The following is a 14,665-nucleotide window of genomic DNA, read 5'->3' on the forward strand; positions in this document are numbered from 1 at the left end:
CTCTCTCTCTCTCTCTCTCTCTCTCTCTCTCTCTCTCTCTCTGCAGGACTATGATATAGGCTCAGTTGCCATGGTGAACGACACAGTGGGCACGATGATGAGCTGCGGCTACAGAGACCAGAGCTGTGAGATCGGCATGATCATAGGTAACCGTTTATTTTAACAAGTAAACAACGTCACCATGTCCTCAGATGAACCTGACAGCAAAATAGTGTTTCACTGGATTTCTCAAAAAATATTTGGGATTTTATTTTAAATATTATTTTAAAATTAGCAATACTACATTGTATGAATACAATCAGTAAAGTACAGCACTAGAAAACTTTTTCAAAGTATAAATATGTCAGTATAAGTATCAAAATATACTTAAAGTACCAACATTTTAATGCGTTCATTTCAAGTATAAGTATAATTTTAAAGTTGTACATTAAAATGTTGGTACTTTAAGTATGTTTTGATTCTAATACTTAAGTTTTCTAGTGCTTGTAACAGAGTATTTCTACACTGTAGTATTGCTGATTTTACTAAAGTACTGTACTGGGATATTATTGATGCATTAATGTGTTCATCACTTCAGGTGGAGCTTATTTTAATATCAGGATTTATTAGTTGATTATATTTAGTATTCATATTTTCTAAGTAACTAATGTTGTCATATGAATGTAGTGGAGTAAAAAGTACAATATTGGCCCCCAGAATGTAGTGAAGTAGAAGTATAATGTAGCATGACAAGGAAGCACTCAGTGTATAGTATATATTAACAAACACCATTTCCCATAAGCCCTGGTGGTGCAGTAACTGGTATTGTTTGAAACCCACATTACCCAGGAGGATGTTACTGAGCCTTACAGAACACACTATTTTATACCTCAGAGACATAATGTGTTGCACCTGGTGAACAGGAGAAGCATTATTAGATATAATGAGGGTCGTGTTGTAGCTCCTTTCTTCGCTCTAATTAGTTTGTGCGCTGCAATATGAAGCAAACGGTTTTCTCTCAGGAAATGATTACACCAACCCCCTGTGTGTGTGTGTGTGTGTGTGTGTGTGTGTGTGTGTGTGTGTGTGTGTGTGTGTGTGTGTCAGACAAAGCAGGAAGGTTTGGTTGTGGTGTGTTTGACGTTAACGTACAATCAGCCGCAATATCTCCAAATCCCTTAAAGGAGCAGTGTGTAGGATTTAGTGGCATCTGGTGGTGAGGTTGTAGATTGCATCCAGCTGAATACTCCTCCGCTCACTCCTCCCTTTCCAAGCGTGTTGGAGAAACACAGTGGCCTTCAGGTAATGGAAAAACACGAAACGCTCTCCCTAGAGCTAGCGTGTTTTTGTTTATAGATATAAAATGGCTCATTCTATGGTGACAGAAACACAAAAGTTCTTAGTTTCATGTGATTGTACACTAATGAAGAGATATTTGTGAATATTTTATTTGCCACTAACTCCTACATACTGTTCCTTTAAATCACTGCGGCAGATCCCAATGCACACCGTCTCCTGAATTAAATAACATAAATTAATAACCATCATACTCACAAGACTGCAAAATGCAAGAATTGAATTCTAATGAATAATAATAAGACAACTAAAAATTGCCTCCTTGGGGACAGTAAAGATTGATTGATTAAATAGTTAATTTTCCAGTTGGACCCCGGGCCTAAAAAGCAGCTAAGCCCTCTTCAATACGTTTAATCTTGAGATATTCCACTGGATGAGTGGAGCTGAGGATGGGGCTGGATTAAAATTCAGAGGAGTCAACACAGCAGATGACTTTTAATAAACCTCACCCAAATTTGATGTTGCAACATCCAAAAATCTGGGTTTATTTGTGATAAGGAAAATTGTTTAATTGAATCTATTCAGAAAATAATGAGACCAAAGAAAATCGTTAACATGTTGCAGAATTCCAGTGTTATTATTCCACGCTTCAAACTACTTAAGTCTCAGGAGTGACCACACCCTCAGATTATGTGTGTTGTAATGAATGCCGGCTGTGTGGTTTTTTTTCAATCCGCCATGGTGCTTCTCTTCTCTTCTCTTCTCTCTTTAGGTACGGGAACCAACGCCTGCTACATGGAGGAGATGAAGAACGTGAAGCGTGTGGAGGGCGAGGATGGGCGGATGTGCATCAACACAGAGTGGGGCGGCTTCGGAGACGACGGCTCCCTCAAAGACATCCTGACGGAGTTTGACATCGTGGTGGACGAGACGTCCATCAACCCCGGCGTCCACACGTGAGTCCGACAGGTCAAACTGTTTTCAGTCCTGAAACAGAATTAGTCGAACAACAGAAAATTTAGAAGAAGTTTTAAATATACATCAACCGTTATTTGTCAAGAACAGATACCAAATAATTGTCTGCTTCCAGCTTCTCACATGAGTGATGATTCACTGCTTTTTCTCTCAATTTAAAATCTTTGGGTTTTGAACTGCAAAATCAACAAATGAGGAGAAAACGCAAAAGAGCATGCTGTTTGAAATCAAATCTTTACTTCTTTTTTAATTGTATGTGGTTTTTACCCATTTTCTGATGACTGATAGATGTTTTTTTTCTCTCTTTCTGTGCTTGTTTTCCTGTGAAGCTTTGAGAAGATGATCAGCGGCATGTATTTGGGAGAAATCGTTCGGCTTCTGCTGGTGAGGCTGACGGAGGACAAGCTGCTGTTTAAGGGACAGACATCGGAGGCGCTGCTGACCCCGGAGGCATTTCAGACAAAGTTCATCTCTGAAATTGAGGAGTGAGTGTCCGATAAATCTATTTAATTCAATCATCCACGTTGTCTTTGTCATCTGGAGTCATAAACCTTCTGATCTGGATTCAGTTATTTCTTTAATGAGATATTCAGTCATTTTAAACTTGTTTCATATCTTTTGGTGCGATTTATTTCCCTTACTTTAAGAAACAACCAGGCTTTTATTTGAGACAGAATATTATAGATTTACACCAATTTCAGAACATTTTACACGACAACAGACGGCAAAGTTGAACACTAATCTGTGCGTCTTTACTTCCCGTCTGTGTCTGTGGTTCAGGCAGGACGACGGTCTGGAAAACACGCAGAACATTCTGACCAAGTTGGGATTGAAGTGGGATTTGGTCGACTCCTGCGTGGTGCGTCTGGTTTGCGACGCGGTCTCCTCGCGCTCCGCTCGTCTGTGCGGCGCTGCCCTGGCAACCCTCGCCAACCGTATCCGGGTCAACCGCCGGCTAGACCGTCTGAAGACCACTGTTGGGGTGGACGGGACGGTCTACAGAAAACACCCCACGTAAGAAGCACTATGAGAAAAATACAGACACCGTGAAATGAAACATTGGCAAGAAAAATGTAAAAGTTCAAAAATTCATCACAAGGTATGTTTTTTTCCATACATTTTTAGTATTTTTTTGGTTTTCCCAAAAAAGTCAAACTATCATTGAGTTGAGGTGATGAGAGGAAAACACCCACCAAGCAAATGAACCAGGAGGACGATCAGTTTTGTGGAGATATGAAATCATATATTTATGTGTGTGTGAACACACTTCCTGTCTTTGTGAGAATGTCACAAATCAAAGCATCTCACTGTTTAAAAGTCCCATTCACTCCTTAGCGTCAGCATCATTTTAACAAAACATTTCTGTAGAAGACACTTTCTCACGACAGTGTCCACTATATTCTAGTCTCTTGTCTTCCCATTCACTCTCCTCCCCTCCTCTCTCCTTCCTCCTCTCCTCTCTCCTCCCCCCCTCCCGTAGTTTCAGCGAGGAGCTCCGGGCGACGGTGCGCCTCCTCGCCCCCGAATGTGACATCACCTTCCTTGTCTCGGAGGACGGCAGCGGGAAGGGCGCTGCCATGGTAACGGCCGTGGCACAGCGGCTGGCTCACCAATCCCGCCTTTTGGAGGAGAGCGACGGTGAGGACGACGAAGAGGAGGAGGAGGAGGAAGGCCAATAGAGAGAGGGGGATACAGATGGTGCACAACTATATTTTCAGTTTTTTAAAAGCCGGTATTCACATCTCATCAAAACAAGTTGTTAACGTTATACATAAGTGAGTCAAACTTGTTACTTTTTTCATTTCTTTCTGTTTTGTTCATGTCCGTTCTACTCGTCTTCTATCTCTATGGTGCTCAGCAAAGTAAACTAGTAAACGTGGATGTAAACAATGCAGGATGTGGAAGGAAATGCATTCAACACATTTGTTAGAAAACTCCACAGTGCACCTTTAAGCCAAAGAGAGAAAAAAAGGAAATAATCTAAAAATAGAAAAAGATCAGTTTTGCATACTTCTAGAAGGCAGATATAGGTTCTTACAACTGAAAATCTCTTTTTCACAGTTAGTTTTTAACTTTTTTAAGCAGCTACAGAGACATTAGAGGACATAAAATACAGAAAATATGTGTATAAGCTAAGAATTATAGATTTTAGGGTGAGTGGTAATGTGTTATTGTTTTTCTTGGGTTTGCACTCTTTGAGGAATTTGCACTTTTTAAAGAAAGAAAAGAAAGATGGATTCCAAACGGGCCAATCAGAGCATGGACATATTGCTGCATAAGAGCAGCAGTCGACCAATGTTCTTGTATTCTGAGGGAAGAGGAAGCCGCTTTTTACTGTCGGCACAATGCAAAGCTTTTTAGTGCTGTTACGTCCATTCAGTGGTTTTGTTTTCTGCACTGTAGTGAACAAAACAAGCCGCGTGGTGGCTGTGGACTTTAAGTCTGTTACTGCCCATTGCTCCTCTTTTCTTCTGCTTTAAGAAGTTACTGCTGCTCCGTCCAGCTTCCTGTTGCAGTGATACACAGGGACACTTTTTTGTGTAGGTAAATTCACAGCAGCTTTAATTACAGTTCGTCACACCTGGAGTCTTGAACAGATGTGTATATACAGTATATACAGTACGTGTATATATATGTATGTCTATATATATATATATATATATAGGTTTTCTCAAGTTGCTAAAAATCTCACTGTTTTTGTTTGAAAGGTGAAATAAAGGGACATTTTTCTAACATAAGGCAGTACGACTTGTTTGTCTGTAGTGATGCTGATGGATGGTTTTAAAGGTGCATGATCCGAGATTGGGAGCATTTCATTTGCCTCTCAGCGGCTCTCAACATGGCGGCAGCTAGCCAGCAGCTCGTAGCTAATTGGTGATAACGGTGCCAACAGTGCAAACTACAGCGGAAGTGATGACAGAGTTAATGGTGTTCACGTCATTGTTTACAGCCAATAAATGTCCTTGTTTAAAACCTGTTCTGCAGCTTTAATGCTCTATCTTGTTATTAGTACATTTGTGTTTAATTTGCAGTTAAACACAGTTAAAGAGTTTGAATTCATGTGGAGAACAATAACTGACAATGTTTTTGTTTCGAGAATAAGATGATTATCCAAGAAACTGAATACAGCCAGAGATGTTTTTTTGGGAGTTGCCTTCCAGTGGCTGTTAGCAGAACTGCAGCTGAATGCACTTTTATATCAGTGTCGAAGTTCAGTCTGGTGATTGCTGATAAGCAGTAACAGACAAGCGGTCATCAACCAGCAAAACCAAGTTCAAAAAGAAATGTTTTCTGTACATTTCCTTGCATGCCGTGCAGTGGCAGCAAACTATCCCAACAGTATCTTTAACAGTGTTGCCAGATCTCTGTCCTCAACACTCACCTCTCAATGTTCCAGATAATAAATGCCAGAAACTGAACTGTCCTTTTAACACCGCTACTGCTGGTATTACTTTGTTTGTTTGTTCTTGCACAGGATGATTAAGATTAATATTAATAAAGTCGGTTTTCAATGAACCGAAGTGTGGTACATGAATGTTCATAAAAAAGTTCTCAAGATGGAAGGATGGAAGGAAGTATGTCCAGAAAAGTCATAAAAAAGCCATTAAGTATGTCGAAAAACATATGCTATACTAAACTTACTGTATTATTATTTGTTCTTTACTTACTTTATTACTTATTTACTTACCTCTTTACTTAGTTACTTACTTTCTCCATTAATTACATACGTACATCATTACTTATACTTACCTTTATCCCTGGGGGGATATCCGCATGTCTCACAGCAGCACTACAAGAACAAACCACACAAACACTGCAAAACCAAATGTTAAACACAAATGCTAACATGAAAGTAAAATGCATACAAGTGTGCAAATTGCAGTAAATTTTGCAAAATTAATAAAATTATAATTTTTAAGTGAAAAAGATGTATTGCACTGTGCCAGACATTAGGCATATCATGTAATTATGAAGTCCAATTAGTACATTAAGACTTCCCAGTCTTCTGATTTCTACATCAACTTAGTTATGGCCTGTCCCACCAGCAACTGCATTATTAAATACCATGAGCATGATTAAATAACTTGGCTTGGAATCCATTTTCATCCTTAAATCCTGGTAGAATCTGTAAAGGCACAAGAAGCAAGTCCATTAATATTGATCTAATATTAAACTAAAGAAGACAAAAATTATTCATCAGATTTTATACATTTTATAACATCTAAGGTGTTTCACTGTGCTATTTTATTTCTTGGGAGAAATGTCATCAGTATGCTTCACTGCAGAATGACTAATTTAATCAGCAGTGAAGCCTCTACAACTGTGTTGCTGCGGAGGACAAAATGTTGCTGCAGCCTGATGTGCTGCTGCTGCTGCAGCCTGTTCCTGCCACACGGCTGCTGATATGGGGATGAAAGCAAAGGGTCACTGAGCTGCTCGTCTCAGTACTGCAGCACTACGGTCAGAGATGTGGCATGGTATTTATTAATGCACACACACCGTGTAATGCCATGTGTAAAAGTTTGTGTCTTTCAACTTCAAGTGTTTTGTCCAAAATATATAAATGTAATTCCAGTGGCGGAGAGTAACTAGGTACTGTACCATCTATACAATTGTGTGTTCCATGTACTTCACTATAGCGGTTATCCATTTTAAGCTACTTTTTACTTCTAATCCACTACATCTCAGAGGTAAATATTGTACTTTTTACTCCATTTCTCTGCAGCTTTAGTTACTTTTCAGATCATTTTTTGCATCCCCTTCCTGTCCAGTGAAAACCACGTACCTCCAGATGTGTTGATGTTGAATGTTTGTGATAAACTGAAGGATGAAGTGTTCTAAGTGTTGAAGAAATCCTCCTACTTCTTAAGCTAAACAAACTATTCATAAAGCATCTTGGATCAGCTGGAAAAGGCATCGTCACAAAGTTGAAAACAGGGCTGTGTTACTTTTTAGACCTCCATGGTTCTCACAGGACAGCAACATTACGATGCATTGCTGTAGATTAAGCTAGCTAACAAATGAAAATGCAACATTCAGATTATTGCACCAGTAATGTTGATCTAGAAACATCATATATAATTGTGAAACACTGACAGAGACACATTGTATTGCACAATATGTACTTGAATGCAGGATTTTGTCTTGTAGTGGAGTATTTTCAAAGTGTGGTATTCATACTTTTTACACAAGTAGTAAACTCACACAGAAAATGGAAGGCAACTAAGTACATTTACTTAAGTACTGTACGTAAGTACTGTTTCTGTACTTGATTATTTACCGTAGAAATGGCAGGGATAGAAAATAACTAAGCACATATAAATACTGTACTTAAGTACTTAAGGCTATTCAGGCCTGTGGTATTTACATTTTATGCTACTTCGTGTAAATGTCCTGAATACTTCTCCCTCCACTGAAAATCAACCTGAAACTATAGAAGTCCCATTGTGTTAACGCCATATTTCATAGAGAGTGTGAGGGGAAACATTCATTTACAAGCCTGACATCTACTTTAATAACAGCTCACTCCTTTTTGTTTGCCAGGAGCCTCTGTTTATTTTGACCTTCGGATTAAACACAATCATAAACAAATATTAATCTGTAAAACAAAGCAGAGCAGAGTGAGCATGAGACTGCAATAATTACAGCTCATTTTCGTGAGCACAAAGCCTGATGTGAGCGTTTTATGTGAGGCCTGCCACTACATGAATGTCATGCTGCAGCCTCATGGAGAGGAGGGGGGGGGGGAGTTTAAGTCAGACACGTGCTTCCTCCCCCTGCTGGAGAGAACCAGCAACAGCAGTTTTAATATGCTCACACCAGGATAGGCCTACTTGAGTCCTGAGAGTGTGATCACGTTTCTCTACGAAATCAGCCGACCGAGCTGTTCATCACGTCAGCTAAAGAGGCTGCTCTCTTATTTCACTTCCAATATTTGCACCATGAAGGCTTGATTTAACAGTGTGTGTGTGTGTACACTGATCATAGATATATATATATTTTATATTTATATAATTTCCTCCTGTGGTGTAGGGAGCAGAATCCTGATATTTTAACCCTAAAAGAAGTTCAAGTGTCCAAACTTTAGGGAGGAAACCTGTGCAGACAGAACATGTAAAAGAGCTCCACCTCCACCATCTGTAACATTGAAATACTTATGCGTTAAAGGTGCCAGACACGAGATTCTGAGCATTTCTATTGCCTCTAAATGGCTCTCAACATGGCCACAGCTGAGCCTGCAGCTCGAAGCTAACAATGCTAACAGTGTTTACCTGAGGGGGAACCGGAGGATGGGCCGTTTGAGCAAATAGCTGTTTGCTGCTTTATGTATTTATGATGCTGTGAATCTCGTATATTGCGCCTTTTAAAGCATCAGTCAAAATATTCACATAATATGATAATATAGCTCTGCTTTTTTCTTACCGGGTCTTTGGAGAGAAGGCCAATATCATTGTGTCCAGGATGTAGTTAGCTTAGCTTAGCACAAACACTGGAAGCAGGGGAGAACTGCTAGCCTAGCTGTGTCAAAGCTGCCTTCCAACGAAGCTGTTTGCTATATATTTACATATGTTGCATGTTTAACTTTAGTGTTAAGATAAATAAATTGAGACTTTGTGGTAATCAGTTTCATCTTCGTACCAGACGAGTAATTCCAAAAGTGATTGATTATCTCTGCCTGCGACCCCAGACTGTATTTTTATGAATTGTGAACATCTGAGTAGTTCAATATAAGTGTGATTTTCCATTATCAGATTAACTCACTTTAAGGCCTGATAATGTCAAACTATATTTACTGCAACAATAAAATGCTTTTGTGCTGGAAAGTAACTTAACTGAAATACTGCACTTGAGGTACTTTAATTAATACTTTTTCTATTTATGCAATAATTGGGATGATTGTTTTCCACTAAAGAGACACTTCACCATAAACTTCTCACATGGTTTCATTTAAATAACTGTTTGAGGCCCAAAGAGGTAAAATTATTCAATATTTCTCAAAAGAATTACTTGTGGCAGAGTATTTGTACTTTTACTTAAGTAAAATATCTAAATACAAACTTTAAACTCTCCCAGTCCGTCCAAAAATATGAACAATTGCGCCAGAACGTGTCTGGTTCTTTGATAAAAAGTAGAAATGTGTGCACATGGCAATTAAGGGGAAGAAGTTAACTACAACTCCCATGGTCCATTTTGGCAAGAAACATCCAATCAGTGATCTTAAAACTCTGTCATGGGCGGAGCGAACAGCCGGAGGGGAAAGATAAGCCTGTTGAGAAAATCTATTTTAAAATCTGCAGCATGAATCAGAAAACGTTTCATTTTGGGTTAAACTTTGGTTGAATTCAGCAACAAGGAAGCGTTTTGTGACTGGCTTCTTTTACATGGCAACTGCCTTTTATTTGAGCTCAAAGGATTTAATTGATTAGTAGATTTTGACTTTCAATTAGTAATTCTTAAAAAAAAAACTTCTGGTTCCAGCTTCTCAATTGTGAATATTTTCTGGTTATTTCAGTATAAATTATATGTTTGAAAAGTGGATAATGTCTATTTTATCAGGTAACATACTAAACTTAAGTACACATTTGAGGTACTTGTATTGTATGTATCTTTACTTGTCTTTTCTATGCATCTCACTTTGTACTTCACTATCTCAGTGAGGAATACCATTATCATTTCATGTGGCTGTTGATAAAAATATAAAAGTTATTCCAGAAAACAGCTGCATGTCTCTCCGTGGTTACAATACACTCTACACGACAAAATGATTGTCTCTTTTGTTGCAATTTAATGATTTTTTTTGTCGGATTTGATTTAAAACCCCTCGCTCAATCTAAACCCCGCCCACGTGTGCCGCGTCACGCGGAAACACGTCACACTGCTAAAGATGCTTCAACTGCCGTTTCCCTGTGACTTTAACATTAAGTTGTAATGTACTCTGTGGCAAACTTTGGCCACACCTAGATCCTGTCCCATTTCCACACACACACACAAAAAAATAACACAAAAAAAACAGGCTTTTTCTTTTTTTTTTTTTTTTTTTCTTCTTTCTGGTGCGTTTGTTTGTGTGACGGCGAGTCCCGGCGGTGTAACCGGAGAGGGGCCTCAGAAGAGGGAATGCAGGACTGCAATGGAGCACAATGCAATACAGGTAAAGCCGATATAATTTACAAATAAATGTCGATTTTTTCTCACATACACCCGGCGGATTTTCTTAACCTGACGACACGGGGAATATTGTAACCGTGTGTCGCTATGCATGCATGTCCGATATCGTGTTTTATTTCATTTAGTTTGACCATGTCGTATTGATTGTTTTCCCATATCAACCAAACCCCAGCTCACCGAGAGTTGGTCTGACTTGCAATTACAACTTTATTCAACCAGGCGCAACTTTTTTTTTTTTCTTCTTCCTCCAGATGTAGCAAAATGAACCGCTGATATCTGTTTTTACGGGGAAACAACCGTGTGTGACACCGAGCGGTCGCCTCGTTTTTATATCGGAGACTCGGTCGTTAAATTCCGGTGTAATATTTCTGATATTTTCTCCGTGTTAATGATTAATTTCTTTGTGTGTCGTGTCGACAGTCTCCGCTTTCTACGTTACCAACCCCCACTCACACTAACAGCACATTAGCGAAATAACATTTCATTTTCTGGCCGTTTTGCATGCGTGAAAATATCAGGAAACTTTTAAGCTCTGCGTCGACATTTTTTCATTTTTGAACGTTTGAGTCTTAAAAATTTAATTTCCACCCCCGAGGTGTGATATTAAAGATTGAAAAAAAAAATCGACAGGGACTAGGTGGAGCAGCAGCAAGCAATGTTGGTTATAATAGGAAGCATATTGATATTATTATCAAATCCCTCCCGACATTTTGTCTCCAGTGTAATTACCAGCAGTTTAAGGAGGAATGTTAATATTGTGTGTCAGCAAAGAGGGAAATGAGGAGTTTGTGTACTTGAAATAGCGAAGATTAGTGCTGCCTAAAAAACCCAGGAAACATCCAGAGGACACACAGCTTGAGCAATGTGGTGTTTTAATCGAAATAAAAGGCGTCTTTTATTTTGACAGGAATCCTTCATGTGTGGTGTGGAGGGTATATTTAATATTCCAGCGGTGGTTGTGTATATTTTTAATAATATCTCTTTATTTTTTTTAAAATATTAATTTATTGCAGTATTGAGAGTTTGTTCTTTCCTGTGGTGAACTTGTGAGCTTGTTTTGAATAACAGGATACACCCAAGGTCAGCAGTGTGTTGAGATTTTATTTATTTATTTATTTATTTACTAAAGCAGGAGACATTTTATTATTATTAATATTTGTCATACCCCCCCCCCCCCTCCCTCTCTCTTCCTTCCCGTACTGAAAACTGTGTTTAAAAAAAATATCTCACTGCATTATTACAGAAATATCACGAGAACTGACGTGTGCAGGGCGCAGATTAAGGGTTTCCATCTTAAATTCCTGTGTGTGTGTGTGTGTGTGTGTGTGTGTGTGTGAGAGAGAGAGAGAGAGAGTGAGTGAGTGAGTGTGTGTTCTTATTGCAGACAGAGGACTGCCTCTCAGTGCTCAGATCATATTATATTATGTGGCTTTTTATTTTCCTGCCTGCTCAGCCCTGCCTCGTTTCCACCACTAGGCTGGAGCACTGTGTCAGCTGGTCCACACACAAAAAACCCGATTCATAGAACACTCCTATAGTACATAATGGTATGTTTATGATACGGTATACTCACTTGATGGTAGTACTTGTCATATGGTCTCACTATAATTTAAATTAAATACACGTTTAATATTCATTCTGGGGCTAAAACTGTCTGCAAAGCTAATCTTTCACAGCTAGTCTTTGATCTCACTTTGTTTTTCCTGCTTTTCTATCTCTATCTACAGGTATATATGTCTTTGTTTACATATAAATATATATATATATATATATATATATATATAACAGTACTATAACTAGTGCTCAAAGCAATTCATAGATTAGTTGATTAACGGCAATAATACATCATTTTTTAAGCAAAAATGCCAAAATTCTCTGGTACCAGCTTGTCAATTATGATCTAAATTGTGGATTAATATGAATTTATTGTAGTGTATCTCTTTGTTTGTCCTGCTTGTATACCGACGCATAATAACTAATATCTCAAACTATTGATTCATCAGTTCATGGACAGGAAATACATCTGCGTTGATTTTTGTCAGCAAAAATGCCCAAAATGATCTGGTTCCAGCTTCTCAAATATCGATATTTGCTGGTTATCTCAGTCTTCTGTGGTAGTACATTTAATATTTTTGTGTTTTGGACTCAAAAGAAGGACATTTAAATATGTCGAATTGAGATTTTATCAACGGTATTATCAGCCTAGTCAAGAACATAACCACCAGCTTAATCATTTCTTTGACTGACTGGTATTCTTCATCTTGAAGTAATACTTTAATATTATTTAAATATAATCTGTATCCTTATTAATCTGACGTTAGTGGCCAATATTTTGTCTCAATAGTGATTTTATTTTTGTCCTGTTTAGGGTTCTTCTTTGGCTTGTACTTTGTCTGTAGTACTCAATAGCCTCTTTTCCTTTATTTTCCAATTCCCATGTTATATGAAGTATAATAGTACATAAATAGTACTTGTCACTTATCTGAGGAGACTCTATCTATCGTCATGGTGTTCTTAGGACCTTGAATGTATCTATAGTTTACCTCCCGTGGCTTATATTGTGTATGTAGAGCTTAGTAGTGATAGTCTATCATTTTATTCCACTCGTTCCTCTTCGTTGTCCAGGAAAACGGTTTAATGTTCCTTTTTATTGTTCCTGTAATGTCGAACACCTTGTCCGTCTAATTCCTACTTGATTACATTCCTCCTCGTATTGTATCAAGTGTGATGGCTCAGAAATAAACCTGTAATTCTCTCTGGAGGCTCACAGTGGACGTCTTATCTGACTTAATGGAGTATGAATCGTATTACTGTAATATTACATCAAATATCTATTAAATACTAATAAGAGCCAATATTCTACATGTGGAGCTATAATCGTAATTTTACCTTACAGTCTTCTGTTCCCTCAAATAATCCTGTGATACTCGTCCAGAGGCTAGTACTGTCGATAGTGCTGTCGATAGTACTCTGTTGTGTCTTGTATTATATTGTCCCTTGTATCATAAGAAAATGCCTTTATTACGATAATATTCCTTGAATACATGTCTACAATATTCCCATAGTGGATAACAATGAGTCTATAGAGCTCAGTGTTGATTTTGTCGTACTTTTATCATATAATTTCTCCTTTGTAATTTGTATACCAATAAAAGAAAAGATAGCGTTATTGATAATGATACTGTTTAGTCTTACTTGATAATACTAGCTCATGTGTCGTCTCCAGTGTAGAAATCCTTAAAAACATTGATAACACAATAACAGAGACTTCTATCTTAATGTATTCACAGTGACGTCTGCAGGACCCACAGGTGGTCATTTCAATGGCTCCCCGGTCACATTACTGTTTTTGACTCATTTTAACTGGTATTTATTTTAGTTATATGGTTATGATTGTGGTCATGTATGTTTATTTACAAAACATACAAATAAATACGGAAAAACAACGTGCGTCCCCTGGATGCGTCGACAGTGAGTTTACTGCAGCCACACAGCAACACCACTGACTATATTCCCTAAATAGTCTCACAGCATTGAAAACGGCATCCAGGGTACTCAGTAGGGATTTCTATAATCAAATTTAATGTTTATTTGTACATTAAAAAGCATTTTGTATCCATGACTCAATATTGAATTTTTAAAGCTTTATATTGTGTCTTTTTATTTTATTTAGTCACTCGTGTATCATTAAATTGCACATCGTTAATATCTTTATATGGACTTGAAATGTACCTGTGAGACTCACTGCTGGGTTTACAGAGAATATTTAACAATTATTTAATCCCATCGTGTCTTAATGATGTTCTTATAGACACTTGCAGTGCGTTCAGTGACTTTCTCACACCGTCATCTTATAATCTTGCTGTATGGGCTTTGTGTTGTGTCTAAGAAGTCCTGCCGTGATGTTAAACGTGCTCTTGTTGTATCATTAGAGTAGTTTTATTTAACCCTCCCGTGGTTCTTTTGGTTTCACTTCATATCGCAGGATATCGAGTAAGTCTGACGATCAATCGGGACCTTGTCTGTTGCAGTCGTAGTCTCTCTTCAGGTGTATCACCATAATATTAATTTCAAAACAAATATCAAGTTCATATAGAGACTAAAAATCTCCAAGTAATAGTGAGCTTGTCTGTTTGGTATCCTACAGTTTTCCCTCAGGCCCTTTTAAAGCGTCTGTTATACTCTACAGTGACGCAATCAAACATCATGACCGCGTTATGTTATGTGCTGACGGGATATATATATATAT

At 38.1% G+C, this 14,665-nt stretch overlaps 2 protein-coding genes across 3 annotated transcripts in view; both read left to right on the forward strand.

Moving 5' to 3' along the window:
* Positions 1-6,652, forward strand: part of LOC116395248 (hexokinase-2) — an 18,821-nt gene extending 12,169 nt beyond the window's left edge. For both annotated transcript variants that reach the window (XM_031868980.1, XM_031868981.1), the window contains 5 exons: positions 47-146; positions 2,048-2,231; positions 2,580-2,735; positions 3,031-3,264; positions 3,731-6,652. In XM_031868980.1, the coding sequence (XP_031724840.1) occupies positions 47-146; positions 2,048-2,231; positions 2,580-2,735; positions 3,031-3,264; positions 3,731-3,929 (873 nt within the window). In that variant the 3' untranslated portion in view covers positions 3,930-6,652. The remainder of the gene's footprint in view (positions 1-46; positions 147-2,047; positions 2,232-2,579; positions 2,736-3,030; positions 3,265-3,730) is intronic.
* Positions 6,653-10,110: 3,458 nt separating this feature from the next.
* The window catches only part of LOC116395258 (AT-rich interactive domain-containing protein 5B), a 32,233-nt gene continuing 27,678 nt past the window's right edge, over positions 10,111-14,665 (forward strand). The window contains exon 1 of the mRNA XM_031868993.1: positions 10,111-10,399. Coding sequence (XP_031724853.1) covers positions 10,379-10,399 — 21 coding nt within the window. The 5' untranslated portion in view covers positions 10,111-10,378. The remainder of the gene's footprint in view (positions 10,400-14,665) is intronic.

Source organism: Anarrhichthys ocellatus, unplaced genomic scaffold, assembly GCF_004355925.1.
Source record: "Anarrhichthys ocellatus isolate YVR2014 unplaced genomic scaffold, GSC_Weel_1.0 scaffold45, whole genome shotgun sequence".
Classification (NCBI taxonomy): domain Eukaryota; kingdom Metazoa; phylum Chordata; class Actinopteri; order Perciformes; family Anarhichadidae; genus Anarrhichthys; species Anarrhichthys ocellatus.